Raw genomic sequence first — 21,479 nt, forward strand, 5'->3', positions numbered from 1 at the left:
AAGTGGTCCACGGTCTGTAAAGATATGGAGATCAGGCTCTTAATACACTGAAGAAGCTGGGCAAGGTTATGGAAGGTTATCGGTCAACTCATTGTTAAGTTTGTCTACACTACCATTCAAAAGAGTTTTGGAAATAATGTCTTTATTTGATCAAAAATACAGTAAAACAGTAACATTGTAAAATATTGTTACAGTTTATTATATATTAAAATGTTATTTATTCCTGTGATCAAAGCTTTATTTTCATCATTACACTAGTCTTCAGTGTCACATGATCCTTCAGAAATCATTCTAATATGCCGAGAAACATTTCTTATCAATGTTGAAAACAGTTGTGCTTTTGTAAAATTATAGATGTCTCTAGTCACTTTTGATTAATTTCTAAAAATGAAATACTTCCTTTTTTTTAATTACTAAAAAATATGAAAAAGTAAATATGAACAACAGTTACAATCACTGCTAACAAAAAAGAAAAAAAAAAGAAAAATAAATTAAAATATTACTCTATTGAAGCATCTTTCTGTTGTGTTTGTGACCTTCAGTGAGATCAGCCGGCTGGACCTGGGCCTTGTTGTAGAGATGTGGAACAAAGGTCTCATCTGGGACACCATGTTAGGGACAGCCTGTATCCCACTCAAAACCATCTGCCATTCAGAGGAGGTCAGGAAGTCCTGCACATCTCACAGAACCTTTCATCATTGCCTGATAAAATAATGTTTCATTTCAACTTGGTCATCAAGTATCAAGCTGTTCTAAAGATCCCTCTCTGTCATATGTTTATGCTGTAATGAATATCCTTTCTTCTGAACAGGAGGGCCCTGGCAAATGGATATTTCTGGACTCTGAAGTTCTGATGAAGGCAGATGAGATTTATGGGACTAAAAACCCAACACCACATAAAGTCTTACTGGACACTCGCTTTGAACTGCCCTTCGGTGAGATTGACTCTTTAAATTGTATTTTTTATTATTTAAAAAAGTACATCCTTTCATCTTGTTTGTCACCATTTACACAACTGATCAAAAGTTTTGGGTCACAAAAGCATTGTTCAGACTGTCAGTCCAAATCTGAAAATATATGTATCCAGTTGGAATCTGATTTTACGGTGTTTGACAAATGTTCATATCTGATTTTTTGTGTCCCATAGCACTCTTTGGTTTTACTGAGTGTCTGCACTGGTAAAAACAGCACAACATTGATGATAAAAAAAAGATAATTTAGCAGCAACTCAGTTAAAATAGAATGATTTCTGAAGGATCATGTGGCACTGAAGACTGAAGCAACACATTGCTGATCTGTTGTTTGGATATGCAGCTTCTTGAGATCAATCCCATCTGCCTCTCTGGTGCTTTTGGTTTCCATTGATTTGTTGAATGTCATCAGGGTTGAGTGAATCTCCTTCAAGCAGCTGCTTGCTTTTTAATAAAACAGTTTTCAGACTGTCTCTGCAAAACTGCTTTATTCAGCATGTACTGTTATAATAATGAAAAGTGGGTATTTTTTCAAATGAAAGAAGTAAAAACAAACTAACTTTTTAGAAATTTATGGCACAGTTTCCTAAAAAAAGGGCCTTTTCTCTGTAACCCAGAGTTACTAGGATCTATGTTACAGAGACATAAAAGGAGATTTGAGCTGGTTGAATTATCCCTTTGATTTGCTTCTCTTAACCAAAATAATGACATTTGCCAGCTGTGTATCCATTGTAAGTGGAGCTATGGGCTGTAAATAAAGACAACCTGCACACGCTGCAGGTTGTTGGGATGTGAAAGGTTGAACCATTTGGCCTGGATACCTGCCATTGATCCCATTCACAAGCCAGACTGTTTTATCCCAGCACTTTGAAGCTTCTCTCCTCATGTGAAGTGTCCCATGTGCCTTCAAAGGACGCTGCACACAGTATCTGAGGCTTCCTTAACATTGCACCCAATTCCAGTTTGTTTTCAAATTTGGTCTTTAGCACTGAGAGCCTGCTATTTTGCAACGTAATTAGATCCAATTATTCAGACAAGGTAGTCAGTGATCAATATATATATATATATATATATATCACACTGTAAAACTATTTGTGAAATTTACTAGAAATTCCTGAGTGAAAATTGTTTTAAAGAAATGGCAAGCAGCAATGAAATCTAAATTGAATTTTTAAGTAGAAAGACTAAATAATTTTAAATAATTGTGATTATTTACAACAGTAAATTTTGTTGTTGTATTTTTCGTTACTTCAAAAAATAAGTACTTTTTTAATCTTACAGCTGTCAAGGCAATGACTATAAAATGTGAAAGGGTCCAGATTTAACTTCAAAAGATTTTAAGATCAAACTTCATATGAATGTGCTTTAGATCAAATAAGATTCAAATAATGAAACCCATTTCCTAGTCTGGTTTCAAATTACCTATGAATGTGCCTTGGTTTGAAAACATGTTGTTTTGCTTTGCAGACTAAACAATGAAAAGGATTTTAGTTGTATAATTAAAAGTGTTTTTTTCCTACCTGTATAGATTTTTGTTAAACTGTTTGTGCAAAGTGGATTTTTATCAATGCACAGGTAAGGCAAACATAGTTTGTTTGCCAAATAACAAGTATTTTCGGTTTGAACTAAACTTAAGTACTGCGAGAAATAGAGCTTCAGTCTGACAGCAAACATCCCTTTGTTCCTATACTTGCTTTTAAAGTGAAGTGTCATGTAGCGCTCTGTTTTTTTAACTGGCAGACTATTTTTGAAGTCCCTCGGCTAAGTAGCTCATTATACATTTAAAAGGTCTGAATACATAATCAAAACATCTTGGCACATGTAAATGGTCTGCATGAGGTTTATGTCTTGGACTGCAACACTCATGACCGTCTGCCACTTGTGCAGAAATCCCAGAGGATGAGGCTCGATACTGGACCGGCAAACTGGAACGCATCAATACTATGGGCATTCATGATGAGGTAAGACCTGTGCATGTGCAGCTAAACAACAGCGTGCCTTTCAATATTTCAGTGCATGGGGACTTAGATACCAAACACTGTACCAGTCCACTCTTGACTGTCATTGCATATAATTATATGAGAAGAGGTTGCATGACAATTTTCTGAATGCATTTACATTGCGTTTGGCTACAGCTGCCATTGTAATTTGCATTTAAAAAGGAAGTGTGTGGACCGTATTTACCAGAATCACAATATTGCTTTATTTAGCATTGCTCCGCATTATATAATTTTCTGTGGAGTAATATGAGCAAAACTATAAACACTAGAATCATTTGAGAATAATTGTTTTTTTGTCTATTATGTTTCTTTTGTCTTAAAAGTTGATGCCTGTGATTTTAAATTAATATCAGTTTCATATCAAGATCATAACTGTGAGTTTGTGTAATTGTAACACTAGTTTAACACAAACTAATTATCGTTCTGCTTTTTGTAAAAAAAAATAAAAAATAAAAAAAAAATATATATATAATAGTTAATATTATAACATTTTATTTAAATAATATATTTTAAGATATTTTTGTAAAAATAAAATAATAAAATAATAGTATTATTTGAATCTATTTTGCAATCTGTTAATATAATTTTCATCTCAACCACCATTATTTTTGACACTTATAAATTCTTATATTAAATGATGTTAGGTGGATTTGTTGTAGACTCTGAATTATAAAGTCAGTCAAGGTTTTAATGTTTTTTTTCTTTCCTTTTCTTTTTTTTCCTGCTTCCCTCTTTGTTGTTTAATAATTAATATCACAGCTTTGGTATGCGATCAGCATGTGTGTGTTCTGAGCATTTATATTTGCTGTGCATTTTTAAGTAATGACGGTTTAATGCAATACACATGTGGATAGTTGTCTAGGACCTAGTATTATAATCATCATTCAGATTTTAAATATTTAAAGAGTGTATAAGAAATGTGTCTTTGGCTAGACCTTTACTAAATCAATTTAAATGGTCCTGTGACGTGACAAATGGCTGTGTCTACAACACACACACGCACGCACACACACACACACACACTCATATATATATATATATATATATATATATATATATATATATATATATATATATATATATATATATATATATATATATATGCACGTTGTGTTGGAGTGTAACAAATTATACCACAAATATTTTATATCAACTATCCTGTACAGCAGTCACACCAGTTTCTCCATGTCCAGTAATTTCACAAAATCAAGCCTAATGAAGGTAGTCCTTAAATTAACCAGTCTCATGATATACATCATATTGTATCTGTTTGAAGTGAGTTTTGCTGAGGATTTGCATGCTATTTAATGGTTAATTTATTTATTGGAATCTGCATGTTCAAGAACTGAGGTTGTTAATTGCCTTAACAGTAATTCATTATTATCAATACTTTTTTGTGACCCTTAACCCTCCTCTCTTCATCTCCTTCTGTTAGTTCCCCTTACAGGAGGAAGTAGCGGGACGCCCTGTGCCCTGTGCTGCCTCTCAATGCTGTGAGTGACGACATCTCACACTAGATGGAGCCTCAGCATCACACCTGATGCTTCACTGTGCTCTCCACCCCTTTAACTTTACATGCTGCTCTTTGAGTAGCATAAATGTTGACATGCAATCGGTACACAGCGTATATGTTCACAAATGTTCACTCAAACATCTCACACTCGTATCAAGCACAAGAAAATACATGTTGAAATTGAAATGATTTTGTTTTTGCACATCATCTTTCACTCTTGATTTTTAACATCACCAGGCAACTATTTTGGATGGGCTGACATCCTGTAAAAACATAGTTATGCATTGCACACTTTTTCTTCTAGGAATTGACATGAATATTTGGATGTTTTGTTAAGATTGGATGCATCCTGAACTTACATCTTTGTACTTGTTTATATTATGTGGCTACTTTGTTGCAATGAGACACATTTGATTTCACTTACCATCTTAGATGATCAAAGAGATTTGGCCTTTACATTTTTCAAGTAATCTTTCATTTATATTAGCATATTACATATATATAAACCAAGACAGATTGGCATTTTATGTATTTCTCACCTGTAAAGTTTTCTGTCTAGCTTTGGATGACCTGGACAGTGCGGTGGATGATAGAGACAGCGACTACAGGAGTGAGACGAGCAGTAGTTTACCTCCATGCTATCACACTACAGCCCAGCCCAATTCTTCACTTCATCAGTATCCCATGGGGCCACGCTTTCAGAAGGCAATGGATTCCTGTGCTGACTCTTTGCACAGCTTTGAATTTGACTATAGGGATCATCATGCAAGCAGGTACATTCAGTTCCTATAAGTACAGTGTACATCCATACAGTATTATACATCTTTGTGTACAGCTACACCAGTTTAGCACAGAATATAATGGTTTTTGGATGGTAATTTCCATAACTCAGCTGGTGCAATAGCAGATCATCCTTGTTTGTTATGCTGAACTTTAAACTTGCAATTTGTGGATGGATTTCAAGTCTTTTAGACTTGTGAAGTGTGTAAGAGAAAGAAACTGAAATGTGGTATTCTGAGATTGTGGTTAATCAGAGACTCTTGTATGGTCCAGTACAGAGCTAATCCAGATAACTCTTTTTTTTGCAACAGATCCGTTTTAAAAATACAAAGATTGTAATACTTGTAATTTATTAAGTTACAGATAAAATGACATTTGTGTGTAATTTATGTATTTTCTTACCAGATGTATGAACAATTATTATTATGATTATTATTATTATTATTATTTTATGTAATAAAATCTATTTATTAATGAGGTGAAAGGCATTTAATGGTGCGATAGGGACTGTCATTTCCACCTCATATTTCTGCTAATTCACTATTTATTTCGTTTAATCTCTAACTTTAGTGTATCACTATTATCATGTGCGGGCTTGTTTTTTCTCCTATGTTGAAATACGTTTTTTCTCTTTCTTTCCCCCTCCTTTTTATCCTCTACCATCCTTTTTAATCTCTGCCAGAATTCCTTATCATAGGGGAAGAGATAGGATTGTCCCAGTAGATTCAGGCATGGGTGTGGAGGATTGGGAGGTTAAATACAGACTACAGGGTAAAAGTACCCTGGGTTGAGGTCCTTGATAGAGAAGAACAGGCATGGATTGAGGAAAGGCTTGCCATGACCCTGTAGTTAACCATTTGTTGTGCATTTTTTGGCAAAGGGGAACATTTCCACTGGAGAAAGTGTTGTGAGAGGAACAGACAAAAATTATTCTCAAAAGAATTTTGATGCGGGGAAAATGTAGCCGGAAGATCATTCCAGATCAGCAAAAGATATTAGGGAAGAACAACTTTCAGACCAATGCTCCCTTATAAAACAACCTTTTGTCTCCTCTGACAATGTATCTGTCCCACAACCTCCAAAGGCAGAAGGGAGGCTTTTATCTGGATTAAGTTTGCATATAGTGAGGTCAAGTGCATTAAAAATTTTGCCACAAAACTCAATTAAGACCGATCAAACTCTTCCTGCCCAAAACAATATTACAGGTGTATTTCCATCTTCAGTTCCAACAGTGCAAAATCAACAATCGTAAGGAATCATGAAGAACCTGAAGTAACTGCTAAGGGGAACACAGAGACGAACAGGTTTTCTAGTATCTTTAAGATGGCATCAACTGAAGAAGTGCAGCCTGTTACTCCACATACCCAAAGGCCTTATATTCAGAGCTCTCCGTTTCCTTTAAGGTCAAATCAGAATTTACATAGGATGCAACATCAGAATCCATCTTCTGCTGAAGAACAAATACAATTTAGACACCATCATCCAGATTCAAATGAAGTCCCTCCTGTTACGGAGCAAAAAGTATCTCGGCATGAACATCAAGGCCTGTTCTCTGGTTTGTTTAAATCAGCTTCTTCTGATACATCAGGTGCATCTACTAATCAACCACAACAAGGAGGCTTACTCTCAGGGTGTTTCTCAATGTCAAGGAAGGATCCTCGGAAGCCAGTATTTCGAGGATGCTACGTCATCGACATCCGTCGAAAGACTGTTCCAATGTCGAGGATCCTCGGAATTTCAACCAAGGACTGAGTCCTTCATTTGAAAAATATGCCATACACAGGAAAGGATGCATATGTGTATCTATCACACTCTTCGTCTGAGTGTTAACGGTTTTTATTTACATTACCAAACATTTGTTATAACTGTAGTAAATATAAGTAAAGTTTAACGTTTAAATGCCAGTACAAATTACTACCATATTGATAATGTAAATTATACAAATACAAATGGTTAACTGAACCGGACCTGTCATTTAACAATTGTTAACTTGGTTGCGTCATCGGCATTTCTTTTATAAATAACTAGTTAAGTTGTCCAAAGTAATTTAATGATACCATCCACAGCGTTATTCAAATGGACCTTTTCACTGACGTAATGACGCAATTACATGCACTTGCTAGCCTGTTCCATTTACGTGTTCTCCGAATGCTAAAGAGGAGTCTCGCCTAGCCTCTGAAGGAAGTGACTTGGAAGGACCAGTCCTGCCAAGGAAGTATCCTTGACATTGAGAAACGCCTTCAGGATTCCTGGAATTTGCTTCTACAGGTGATATGACCACAGGTGCTCAACTCAATCAGTCACAACAAAGGAGTCAGTCTGCTCAAATAATAAATCAACAAACCCAACCTCATTCCCAACAAAGTGTACCTAATCCTAATTTCTCGGGCGGTTAAATGTTTCCTCCAAAGAAAATAATCGACTCATAAACCCCCTCAACAAAAAGAATTTCAGCAACCTTTAACATTTGCAAGTGCACCACCTCAACAGGAAATTCTTTTATCTGGCCTTTTCAGGTTTTCCTCTACTGACAAGATTTCAGACAAGATCTCCCAGGAACAACAAAAATCATCAAATGCTAGTTCCAGTCAAGATACTGTGCAGCATAATGCTGAGGGACAGAGTTGCAATCTTCTTCAGCAGTCCCAGAGTCCAAAATCAGCAATCAGACCAACATCAAAAAGGTATAATAGATGGCCCTAGACAAAGTATATCCCATCAAGAACCTTCTCAACAACAAGGTTTTCTGTCTGGCCATTTCAAGTTTGCCTCCTCTGATGTTTCTGTATCTCAGTCAACAAAACAAATACAGGCATCTAATCAGTCCACTCAGTTCTTATCAAAAACAATTGTGATGGGACAAAGCCATCCATCTAAAAATAATTCATTTGCACCAAAACCCCAGTCAGGCGGTTTCTTCTCTGCCTTTTTTAAAACAACCTCCATTGAGTCACAGGAACTGAATACACCACCTGTTACAAAGGAAAACAAGGAACAGCCAGTTGTTACAAAACAAAATCCTCCTATGGCAATACCAGATACATCCTCTCAGTCAGAAATTTTGTCTGGTCTTTTTCAATAAATTCACATTCTCATTTGAAGATGTATCACCAAACAGTCAGAATTCATTTAAACAGAAACATGAGGAACAACTCATACCAAGAGAGATTTCCATTCATCAAGTTCAATTATATAGACAGCTACCTCAAATACGTTCTCGGAATTAACATGTACTACAAAACCAAAAGCAAGCTACTCAACAAGATTGTTTATCTGGTATATTAACCAAGAATACAACAACGATTACCGCTGCCAAACCATATAATGTGGTTATGGAAGGATCACATTTGAAAGTCAGTTGTATAGGACTACTGAGACTAGAGTTGTTCCGATTCCGATACTAGTATCACAACAACAAATTCTGGCATCGGCGAGTACATGAATCCATATACCCATCCGAAACCATTTTCTTAAACAAGACCTAGTTGTGACCGCTAGCTTTGCCTAAACGCTGAACGGTTCTTCTTCGCTGCTCAGAATAAATTGCAAACACAAGAAGTTGTGCTGTGTTGCTACAAGCAACCCTTGTTTAGAGCAGCGAAGAAGAAATGAAAACACGTTAGCAGCACTGATCTATATATGACTGGATCACTCATCGCTTTCTAAACTGCCAACAGACAGTGAAGCCGCTTCTATATTATAGATCAGTGGTTAGCAGTATGTCCGCTGTTTAGCAGTATTTCAGACTGGACCAACCAGACCGTAAAACGGCGACTATTTGTTGCAGTTTTTTATATAGTTATATTGTAAAACTAAAATACCTTTTGTGTGATAGATTTTTGGCTGCATTTGAAGTTCTTTTTCGCTTAAGAAAATAAATAATATTACTGTCAAATTCATGTCAGATAATAAAAACACTAATAAATACAGTAGTTCACCATGTATTTGTTCATGTTTTATTAAGAAATGCATCTGAAGCACACCAAAAAAATAATTCTAGCAATTTACACAGGGCTAGTATATACAGCTGTATATACAGATACACACCCAGGTATCGGATCAGTACTCGGTATCGGCCGATACACTGAGCCCAGGTATCGGAATCGGTATTGGGAAGAGAAAAAAGGGTATCTGAACATCTCTAACTGAGACACAAAGTGTGTGACCCAAATAATGTCCCTAGCATCTGTGACACAAGCCTTGATTTGAGGACACCAGCAAGTTATGCAAGATCACAACAGAATCGTGCTGCATACACATGTAATAGCACTGGTAATTTACCTCTTTTATATAGCACACAAAACGCTTTGCTCTCAAGCCAGATAAGAAACACTTTATATAGCACTGGGAATCTTAGTAGCTTCCCTCTTGGTCACCCATCTCAAGCATTAATATCACAGGAATATTTAAGGCAGAGTTATCCATCCTTACATATTGTATCTGAATATTCATTGCATATTCTTCATATTCATTGGCACTTAGTCCCAATGATGAATGCTCATGGATCCAAGAATCTGTTTTTTGGCAACAGCTGAATGATCAGTCATTGGGCTGCTATCCTGACGGACATGGAAATATAGCTAGTGATCAAATCCGCAAATCTTCTAATGGTCTGGATAATATAAACATAGATGTTACATAGATGTGAGTTCTATGCGACGGCGATTGTGGAATAGCCATAACAGTTTGGATGTGATTAGTAGCCAAGAGTTTGAAGGCGTAATTGAATTTGAGCATGGAGAATAATGCTAAATTAGGAAAGTGGCACGCATTTAGTGCAGATAGTTGTTGCAGTCTAAACAGTATTTCATATCATGAGGGATATTATGAGGAAACACCTCCCCATCTGTCTTACTCAGCTAATGGACAGTATATATACAGTATCAAGGCACATCAGAAATTTGCGGTCAACCTGGGAATAATTAAAGCTATGTTAATGTAGCTATGTCCCCTAATCATTGGAACTACTCTTCAACAAGCAACACTGATATGGAGGAACATGTGCACCTTGAGCAGTCAGAGTGGTATCAGCAATGGCTTTCACTTTTGGACCAAGGGATGTGGTGGCCAGCAGATGGAGATTGTGGATATTTTGTCTACACTGATTATGAGTACATTTACGCTCTACTGACAGACATGTCTGGGCAATATGTCTATGTATGCATTCCAGAACAAGAGTGGGGAAATACAGGGGACTTCTATCATAATGCCTGACTGTATAAAGAGATGGTTAAAGTTTGTGGTTTTAAGATTCCTCTCTACAATGATGATGAGCTACTTGGGTTCAAGGGCAAGGCCAAAGTGAAGATGAACTTCTGACCGCACCACTTGATTTGCCAAGCTAGTTCTCTTGATTTAATTTGGTGCAACCACAAATTCACCTACCACATGTGTCTACAGCTGCTATCAGCCTCAACAGAGGCGACATTCATCTATCGGAGTATAAGTAAAGCATATAGATGAGGTTTCTGAAGAGGAGTGTAGAAAGAGAGTACAGCCTGAGGAGCAGTCTTATCAATCCATTAAGAAAAAATCCTCTTTTCTATTCTCAGTTGTTGGCAGAAGTAATTCTGATTCAGAATCAACCAAAAATACAACTGCTTCAAGGTCATTATTCTCTCGAGTGGACATTACTGAGGATAATAAATCGGAGATTGTGGGTTTTAGCCTGTCAGATTTGGGCTTCATGGAGTAAATGAAATCAGGACCCAAGAATGATGATTCCAAGCATTTTATTCCCTCAGCTGATCAAAAAGGAAAAAGAAAAAAAAGAAAAGAAAAAAAAAACCCAGCAGCCTCCATGGCTCAAGTCTCTGCTGATATTGCTGACAAAAGTTCAGATCACATTGTTGAGACAATAGCTGCTGAAGGGTGTGTGCCAGTTACTGTAAATTAATTCTAGTTTGCATGGAGATGCTTTATCAAAGGATATTGATTCAAACTCAAAGCGGAGTACAAAAACAATAAACTCTTTACTGGTGCCAGTTCAGCAACAAATTCATCAGGAGGTCTCTTCTCACAAACACACTCAACCCCAGAAAGAAACACATTCTTTGGCCTTCCAAGTAGCTTACCCACGGAATCTATAAAAATGAACTTTTTATCTCAAAGCAGCTAACATAACACCTGTAACGCATAACCATCTGTTACCTGTACTCCTCAGCAGTGGTGTAGCAAGTCATATCATTTTTGTGTCGTGATTAACTTCTCCACCTTCTCTTTTCTCTTTAAGGCCCCACTTTTATGTTTATATTGTCCATCCTTAATGTTCAGGTAGATAGCCGCTATAGGAACCTCTCACATTGTGTTTTCTTTTTCTTTTTTTTTTGGCGTGACGATGCGTCATGTAAATAAATGATGGCATAGTACGGCAGTACGGTAGTCTACGGCAGCCGTGGAGTGCAAACTAAAATTATAAACGCAAACAAGAAATGACGGAGAAATTAGACATTACAGAGAAATAAGACATTACTACACATGATATGCATAAAAAACATATTTATTACGGCCACAAATTAAAATTTAATTGAAAAAAAAAATTTGTATTAAAAGCTGGGGCGGGCCCCCTATTGGCCCGGGCCCATTTGCACGTGCGGTATGCCCTGCATGCCCAGACGCTACGCCACTGCTCCTCAGTCTCTTCAGTCCGTCCAAGATCAGAATGCACATAATGATTTACTGTCATTTTCTGGGGATGTTGCATTGTCTGGTGACAAAGATTTAAAAAATTAAGTAGAAACCCATGAAAGAAATGCATGCTAAACCTGAAGCAAAGGATACAAACAAATCAATATCTGCAATAGAGAGTAGCTCAAAAGTAGCTCAACATCCTCCATCAACAGAAACTTCTCAGTCCATATTTGGCATGCCGAGTTTATCAGCACCCAAGTTTGCTTTCATGGCTGGAGCTGCAACTGCTGGAAAGTCTGTTGGATCTTTCTTTTCTTCACCACCCTCAATTCCAAACACAGAAAGTGGCAAGGTTTTTTCTGGACTTAAAGCATTTTCAGCGGGTCTGTTTCAAGAGGAGAGGTCAAAAGAAGAAACGTCAACATCTTTGTTTGGAACAAAATTGGATTTTCCATGGCAGAAAGAAACACAAGAACCTCCTAAGCAACAAAGACCTCAAATTGTTACAACGCAGCCTAAAGCTCAGAAGAATAAAGTTCACATCGAGGATAGTACAACTACTGAAATGGATTATGGAAATTTTATGTTAGAAGAAAATTCTGAAATCACACACCCTGTGGATGTTAAACAAGAAACTGTTGCAAATTCTCAAGTCCAAAAAAAAAAAAATTCTCAGTTTATCACTCCTGACCCTCAACTTCAAAAAGAACTGGAAATCCATATCCAGACACCACCTTCTAGAGATGACTCTTCAGGATTACAGCAGGAAAAGAAGGAACTTTTGATTCCAAAAAAGGCTAGTAGTAGCATATTAAATGGTTTTATAACCATTTATTTTGCACTAAGTTTACATGCACAGCCATGATTCTATTAAAAATAATTCAGGTCACAGCAATGAAATTATAATGAGAGTAGGGCTTCTAACAGTGCTCATACAAACCTGTTGAAGACCACTTTACCACAAGGATTTTGTGGTGATTGTTGAAATTATTTTAAAATAAATGTAACACTAAAGTATGCTGTCTGAAATATTCAAATTCTAAATTTAGAGACTTATAATACACCCTATAATACACCCAGCGCAATGCGATGCAAGGCACAGAGCAAATGTGTTTGCTAGTTTCAGTCCGGTGCTGTTCGCATTTTCCCGTCCAGCGCCATGTCGTTTAATTATCAAATGCATTTGAGCTCATTTGTGCGCCCATAGGCGAGCTGGTCTAAAAAAGAGGTGTGATCTGGCGCATTGCTATTTTAAGGAGCTGAAAATAGACCAAACCTGGTCTAAAGTCTTGCACAATGTTTTTTTTTCTTTGTTATTTAAAGAGCGTGTTAGTATAGGCGGTTCCACAATGCACGTACACACTGCTTATTAACCACAGGGATATATATATATATATATATATATTTGCTCGCACACAAGCAGCTCGGAAACACGTTCTGTCTTTGCGCTTGGCAAATTCCGCCGTGTAAATAGCAAAAACGTCATGGCACAAGCGAAACTGGCTCTTAAAGGGAATGGAAGATAAGACTCTTATTGGTTTATTGCATGTTACACCCAAAAAACACCCATCACTCATTAAGAGAATAGGGACAACCCGTTTAGACCATGCACCAAGGCGCGCCAACCGTTTTTGCGTTGTTAAAATAGCCAAAGTGGATTTGGATACGCCCTGAGTGCACCTGCGCCGTGCGCTTTACACTTTGCGTTTAGATCGTTAAAATAGGGCCCTTATTTTTATCAGTAGATCTCAGTATACTGAATAAGAATATTAATGGGCGTGTAAACACGTTAACAGACTTTAGTTTTAGCTTTAGTTTACGAAAATGGTGACTTTTCCAATGTGTGATTTACTTCTTAGTGCTATGTGATTTTTGTACAGTAACTTTGGCTCCTTGTAACTTTGTATTTCCCTTAGGTTTATGTAGCATTTACGGTTTATTAATTGGAGACTTGCTAAATGGATGTTGTTTTTAAAAAAAAAATCAGTTACTTTGACTCACTTGTGGCAATCTTTCTTTGTTTCTTTTCATTTCAACAACACTAGTCCTGTGGACTCCAGTCGTTTTGGATCCTCAGGGAACCTCAGCCAAGCTAGTTCTCAGCTCAGTGAGACTGGTCAGGAGAGTGCTGCGTGTTCAGAGTTAGAGGAGTCCTACCATACCTACCACTGTAATAGCTATCAACCATCCAGAAATGGGCCTCAGCCTACCAATGGACATACTTCCTGGGGGAAACATGAGGGATTGAAATCCTCCCAAGACAACGGAAGGGGTATAAGCAGCACTATAAAAAAGGAAGTGGTTTCTCAAGTGGACAAAGTGCCTGAAAAAACTCTCAAAGGGTACATATATTGTACTGGCTTACAGTGATTTTTCCAGTGTACATTTGGTAGAATAAAAATTCAATAGCATGAATTCATTTTCATAGAGTGTTTTATTTTTGTAGCTTCAGGGATGATGGAACGCCGTTGCCATTCTCTCCATCCAGATTGCGCTGGTTTAAAGCAATCAACAAAGTGAGAGCTCAACTTAAGGAGGTATAGTAGGGAGCTCATACCCTCCATCTCTTTGTCTATTCCTTCTTCAATTGTTCTAGTATCACACTTCAAATCAAACACCACCGCATCTTTTCCCCGTGAACCTGCACCAGTTACCAGCATCTTATCAATCAAAATTGTCACTTGAATTTGAGCTTACCTTTATTGCTTTTCAGTAGGTAAGTCTAAATTACACAACCCAGCCCAGCTCATTATTTAACATCTGTTTTGGATTGGTTAAGTTTCACCATTTAAAATGTAAACTTGTGAAATGTACGTCTTTTTAAAAAACTTTGTGGACATCATTTGGTTGTTTGTTGGTTGGAGATAGTAAATTCATCAGTGCAGTGAAAGTGGTTGTATTCCACTATGGCTCCGTATCAGCAAGGCATGCTGGATTCTCAGCCTAGACCTCACAGCTTTAATCTGCAAGGGCCAAGGTCAGGCTCTGAAGTGTTGCTGTCTGATATCGCTGATAAAGTCTCAGGGAGTAATTACGCATTGAGAGGCAGGGAGTTAGAGATGGCATGTGTCTTGAAGAGTATCTAATGACTAGTTAAAATTGGGGACTTTTAAAGTTTACAAAGTAAAGTATGTGACTAGTTCTATTGCTTTTGCCTAATTATCAAAGTAGTGGAATACAGTATGATAAATATGTAAACACAACCTGTAGATTTACAGTGTATGTTCAGTAATTATTCGTGTTATGTTTATTATAACTTTTTTAATGATATATTATTTATTAACATAAAGGTAACAATAAATGGCCAGGATAAAATTTCCATACTTTTGCATAAGTCAGTTAAAGTATTATAATATATTATAAAAGGTGAGTAATTTATTCCGATTTCCTAATTAAGTGGTCTCATATACTGCACTCTTCATTTAGGCTCCATTATAGTGATTGCTGTTTGAGACTTGAGACTGATAAATTAATACAGTCAATGTATATGTATATATACATACAATGTTACAAACATTGGCAATGTTTAGACCCAAATCATCAAAAGACTGCTTCAACAAAAAAAATTATTTAGAATTTACATATGATCAAATGATTTGATTAAACATGACTTTTACATCTTATGTGATTAATTGAGCTGTTTTCTGGACACCGTGTATTCAGTTGGTGCTGTAGGGAATCCGTGTGGATCATCAAAGAAACCCAGGTAGGGAGAATGCCAAGTACAAGTAATAGCCCATTAATAAAGCATAGAAAAGTGGTGAAGAATGAAGGTAGACCTCTAACAGCCAGACTGTAAATGTCAGGATGGGATGTGGAAACAGATTACCGATATGTACCAAGGAGAACCAAGTTAGTGGAGACACTGGATGCAGTAAGGAGGATTACTGCTCCTGCCAGAACAGCGCAGACGAATTGGAAACTGTTGGACGCCCAGATACATGGTACAGGTATAACGGTGGCGAAACCAGTCATTCATCGTGTAGCAACTCTGAACACCTATCCCTACTGTTTAGAAACCATTATGACTCCCCATCTCGTTCATCCAGTGTTGTAGATTGGAGGCATCCTAAGAATCAAACTGTCTGTTACATTGGCTGTGACTGGACATCAAATTGTATGTACTCCCGTAGTTCTGGATACCACACCATGGACGCATATGCTGATGAATCGTGTAGTGGGCCATCCCGAAGCCTTAGTTGTTCAACTGTTGGAATGACAGACTATGATGATGGTTGCAGAAATCGACACTCCTCTTGCGATCATTGCCTCTGTTATATGGATTCAGAGAAAGACTGGCCTGAAGGGGTTTGCCCAGATGTGTCTGAGGATCAGTATGACCCAGATTACTCTGAAAATCCAGACACTGAAGAGTCACCGCCACCTAATCTAGGATATGATGTTGTAAAGATAAGTAAAGCCATGCTGACTTTCCATTCTGCTCTAAGGGGAGCCTTGACAGAGCTTGATGCACCTAAACCACAGTGTCCTAAATCCCAAGTAAACCCAACTACCTGTAAATCCAATGACTTTGAGAAAGATAGCACCACATCTGGTGATTCAAATGTAGAGACTGTTGTACCCTCTGATGGTGCAACTTTAGATCTCAGTGTGTCTCCTCAAAAAGGCATCAAAGCCTCTTTTCACGATGAAGGAATTAAAGGAATTACTGTAGAGGAACCTCTAACAGATCAGAAACTTTCCAGTCTGCAGTGTATTAAAGAGTTTAGCCCAAAACATGTGGATCTAAGTTCAGGGATTGTTGATTCTTTTGCTCAACAAATGGCATTTGGTTTAGGTAATATGGAAATAAGTCCAGAGGGCACCAATTCAGGAACACTAGAGACAGATGTTAATGGAAAACAGGCGGAGCATAGTCTTGACAATAGACCTGCCCTTGAAGACCTTCACCACTAAAAGTGCCTTGCCAATATTCAATGTGTGCTCAAAGAGAAGAGACATCGCCAGAGATTATACAGGACTGCCAATGCCTCAAAGAACACTTTCTCTGAAGAGGAGTTTAAAGAAGGTACAAAAAAAAACTAACATTGTCTTTTGTTTTTGGTTAGTTATGAATGTAAGCTGATTTTTTCCTACTTCTATGAATCTTTGCTCATTTAATACGGTTTATCAGTTGTTCTTTTCTTTTTTCAATATTATCCTGCTCTGTCTTACAGAAGAAAGTAGGGAAGATGATCAGGTCGTGATTATGTTTTGGTCAATTCTCAGTCGTTATTTCATTTCTTTTTTTCATTAACGCCAGTTTTTCTTTGTCTTTCATCCAAAGTTTATTTCAATGCATTATTTTTTGGACCCTGTAATCAATGTACGAGGCTGCCTGCTACTTGAGTTAGCTGTAGCAAATACAGAAGACTTCTGACTTTAACACTCAATGTTTTGTCTTTTAATAATTACATGGGTTCTGTTTGGTTTTGCTTACTTTCATGTTATTTCCCATCTTTTGAAATTGTTAATGATTTTTTTAAAATGCTGTTCTTCGTCTTGCTACATGATTGCTTTTGAAAGCAGTTGAAACACACTGCATGCTCATGGGACCTCCAGCTATTCCATAGTTCCATTTATCTGAGGAAGAAGGCTCATGCCATTTTGTCAAAAAAGAAAAAATGGTTCACCTCAGATGGAAAACATGGGGACAGTTTGCTGAATGTTTGTCAGGGTTTAAATCATTTCTGTTATCAAGTGATAAGTGTTTTTTTTTTTTGAGGGGTGTCTTCATATAATTATCCTGATAGTTGATAAACTTAGTGGTTTAACCCCAATTAGCTGGCAATTTTTACTGTGCATTACAAGAATGTGTGTGCTTCAAAAGTTGATTTCTATTTTCTCCTTTCATCGATTTTGTTTTGATCTCATGAGTTGCATGGCAGTCATTTGGATCACATTTTTAAGCAGTTCAATCAGCGAGGTTTCATCTGCAATATAAAGTCATTTTGGTCTTGTTTTGGTGTGCTTTCCCAGACCTTTTGGTGAAACTGAACCAATCATGTGTCCTCTACATTTAGCTTAGGTTTTGCTCAAGTTTTATTACTTCCCTTGCACACATTGATTGATCTGAACTGTGTTCTTGATGCCACAGGGCAAAGAAAATGGAGATAATTCAAGAAATGCATGGATTAAAGCTGGGTAAGTTTCTCTTTAACCATTATTAATAGATGATTATTGATAGTTGGTATTAAGAGGAGTTGCATTATTAATGCGGTGTTTTATGTTTTCTCTTTTTTTTGTTATGGAAGTATTTATGCAAATACAGAATTATTTATAAGTCAGTAACATTATATTAACATGCTCATTGCCTGTGTATTAATTATTAAGCATGGAAAAACTCTTTTACAAAGTGTTAATATCCACAGAAACGGGAGTGGAATATTTGGAATTGACAGTATGCCAGACCTGCGCAAGAAAAAAGCTATTCCTCTGGTTAGCGATGTGGTAAGTACTCTTTCCATGTGGCCTCACCTTAAATCAAAATCCATATACAAAAGAAAAGCCATATATATTTCTGTAATAAATCTCAACATGGTCTTGTTCTCCAAAAGGAACAGCATTTCTCCAAATCTTGCTGAAATATTACTTGTTCAGTCTATAACATTAAATAAAGACAATATTAAGTAGCCAAATCTGATTCAGACAAAAATGTCAGAATATGAGCATTTTTAAGTTTCATAAGCGATAAATGACAACCTTAATAACGTTAAGTTCAAACAGATATGAAGTGAAGTAAAATCAACTCTCTGATCTCTCTCCTCCCCATGAAAAACGTAAAATTAAACCGCTACAACTCTTTTGAACGCATTCACTCCGCATGGTCAGGCTATGGTAAGTTTCCAGAATAAAACCATATGACTGAACCTTCTTTTTTTTGAGTATATCAAGATGACACTGCATCCACAGGATCAGTATTAATGTAATAGTTTGCAAATACACAGCTAGAAAACAATGCAATGTAAAAGTACGATGTTACAAATATATTGTAATTGTTAAAATATATATGAAAACCAGTAGTTTCTTTCAAACTTTACTTCTGCTAATATCATTAACACTATATCATGATATGGAATATGATTCTGATATTACAATAAAACATTTATTTTATACTCAATGAATGTATTTGCAAACCATTTCAATCATAATTGATATATTGTACGAGCAAGCTGGCAAAAAAATGGTTCTTTTCATTGGTTTACTTTTTTTTTAGTTTACTTTTCCTCCGACATGCATCAACATGTTTGGGCCATCACTTTCAAAAGGCTGCTTTAAAGAAGGGTGTTTTAGATGCTTCCCAGTAATGGTTTGGTTTCTTCATTAACCCCTTGTTCCTTTACTGCACATACATTGGTTTCCTCTTTGATTTCTGGGACTCCCGTAGTCACCACCTCTAGTTTTGAAGTTCTGGGTTGTTGCTCTCTTGCTTAGATTTTTGACATCTGGATTCCACTTGGTTTCTGACCTCTGTTTCTATGTGATTTTATGTACTTTTATGCACTAACATCTGTTCTTTGTATGATAGTCTCTGGTCCAAGCCAGGAAGGCTGGCATTGCATCTGCGATGGCCTCACGCTCCTCCATAAAAGATGAGGAACTGGTTAGTTGAACTTCCTGTTTCTGACCATATGAAATAAATATTTTCTACTGTAAATAAATGTGTGTTCACTTTTATCCCCCAACTTTTTCACCTCTGCAGAAGAACCATGTGTATAAGAAAACGCTACAAGCTTTAATCTACCCCATTTCTTGTACAACGCCGCACAACTTTGAGGTGTGGACAGCCACAACGCCCACCTACTGTTACGAGTGTGAGGGGCTTCTCTGGGGCATCGCTCGGCAGGGCATGCGCTGCACGGAGTGTGGGGTCAAATGTCACGAGAAGTGTCAGGAGCTGCTGAATGCAGACTGCCTGCAGCGTAAGTAAGAGCACGTGTGCTATGTCTGAACCAAAAGACTTGCTTGACCGCTTCCTACCTTCATCTACTGACCGAGAAGACCACATTTGTGGGGTCTCAGGCACAGCCTGGGTTACTGGTGCTTTCACTGAAAGTCTCTCCTTTGTTTTGGTAGGACAGAAGCTCACTTTTTTTACATTCCTTTCTATATTTGATCTCTGCTCTGTTGAACACAACAGTCCAAATGGACTTCCTTCGGTGAAATCTCCCTTGTTGACAATTCCATTAGCCAAAATTAAGTAAATGATTTCAGAGGTGATCCTCACCGTAAAATAATCATCACACACGTAGATTTTATAAGAAGGGGTGTTTATTGGATTTATGAGCTTGCCATATTTTAGTTTTTTTTTTGGGTGTTTTGGTACAGAGGAGTTTTTGCTAATATTGCTTTAATTGCTTTAATTGTACAATTCCATTATAAAGTAATTGAAACAATTACATTAGTAATTTATTTAATGAATTACAATTTTTATCATACTTTTAATTTACATATATATTTTTTTAGATATTATAGTGTTTTAGTTGTTTTCTTCAAATTTTTTATGCATTTTATTTACAGTCTTAATCTTATCTGCACACATCAAAATGCCGTTAACCATCGTTAACTTTCTCATTCAGGCGCGGCCGAAAAGAGCTCCAAACATGGTGCAGAGGACCGCACTCAGAACATCATCATGGCCATGAAGGATCGCATGAAGATCCGTGAGAGGAACAAGCCTGAGATCTTTGAGGTCATCCGAGATGTATTTGTGGTCAGCAAGGCCATCCATGCTCAGCAGATGAAGACCATCAAGCAGAGCGTCCTGGATGGAACGTCCAAGTGGTCAGCCAAGATCACCATCACAGGTTCAAAAACGTATCACTTATATTGCCATTTGTCTGGAAATATCCTTCCATTTTCACTCGAGTTAAATTCAGCCATTTAAAAGTCATTCTAAAATGATGCACAATGCTAATTATCCTCTGTACCTCAATGACTTCCCATCTTCTAATCTGTCTCTTATAGTTGTGTGTGCTCAAGGACTGCAGGCTAAAGATAAGACTGGCTCCAGTGACCCCTACGTGACCGTCCAGGTCGGTAAAACCAAAAAGAGGACCAAGACGATCTATGGCAACCTCAATCCGGTCTGGGAGGAAAAGTTTCATTTGTAAGTAGAATTCGACCAATCAGAGACCATCTCTTTGACTGAAGTGTCACTCTTTGTTCCTTTGTCTTACTCAGAATGTGTGTCACACAGTTTTTGATCCAGTCTCTTTTCAGTAGTGGAATAAACTTGTCTGAGTGAACAGGCTGTGGTTGAACCACTGGCCTGTTTTCAGTATTATTCAATCTAGTCGTATCTTAAGACTGGAACATATTACGCAACTTTTTGAACACTAGGCATCATTTGGCGTTTTTGTAGATAGTTACAGTAAAAACTGGGCATCATAAACTTTCCAATTCCAAATACACAGAAACGTGTCACATTGCTAGAAGATGCAAGATGAATGAAAACTGTATGTGCTGTAAAACATGAAGGAAATCCTTTGGATGGATGTTGAGGCTGTGATTTGGCATCTGCAGACTGGAAACTAGCATTGACTCCTCCAGACTGGAAATCTATGCAGAAGTTATGTAGTCAAG

General features: G+C 37.2%; 1 protein-coding gene across 1 annotated transcript in view; it reads left to right on the forward strand.

Annotated features, from left to right (window-relative positions):
- Positions 1 to 21,479, forward strand: part of LOC113054113 (protein unc-13 homolog B) — a 59,438-nt gene that overhangs the window by 20,635 nt on the left and 17,324 nt on the right. The window contains exons 4-17 of the mRNA XM_026219438.1: positions 543 to 660; positions 812 to 935; positions 2,859 to 2,932; positions 4,407 to 4,464; positions 5,044 to 5,257; positions 13,940 to 14,236; positions 14,341 to 14,431; positions 17,992 to 18,038; positions 18,266 to 18,344; positions 18,726 to 18,731; positions 19,423 to 19,497; positions 19,597 to 19,816; positions 20,474 to 20,701; positions 20,862 to 21,003. Coding sequence (XP_026075223.1) covers positions 543 to 660; positions 812 to 935; positions 2,859 to 2,932; positions 4,407 to 4,464; positions 5,044 to 5,257; positions 13,940 to 14,236; positions 14,341 to 14,431; positions 17,992 to 18,038; positions 18,266 to 18,344; positions 18,726 to 18,731; positions 19,423 to 19,497; positions 19,597 to 19,816; positions 20,474 to 20,701; positions 20,862 to 21,003 — 1,773 coding nt within the window. The remainder of the gene's footprint in view (positions 1 to 542; positions 661 to 811; positions 936 to 2,858; positions 2,933 to 4,406; positions 4,465 to 5,043; positions 5,258 to 13,939; positions 14,237 to 14,340; positions 14,432 to 17,991; positions 18,039 to 18,265; positions 18,345 to 18,725; positions 18,732 to 19,422; positions 19,498 to 19,596; positions 19,817 to 20,473; positions 20,702 to 20,861; positions 21,004 to 21,479) is intronic.

Source organism: Carassius auratus, chromosome 35, assembly GCF_003368295.1.
Source record: "Carassius auratus strain Wakin chromosome 35, ASM336829v1, whole genome shotgun sequence".
Classification (NCBI taxonomy): domain Eukaryota; kingdom Metazoa; phylum Chordata; class Actinopteri; order Cypriniformes; family Cyprinidae; genus Carassius; species Carassius auratus.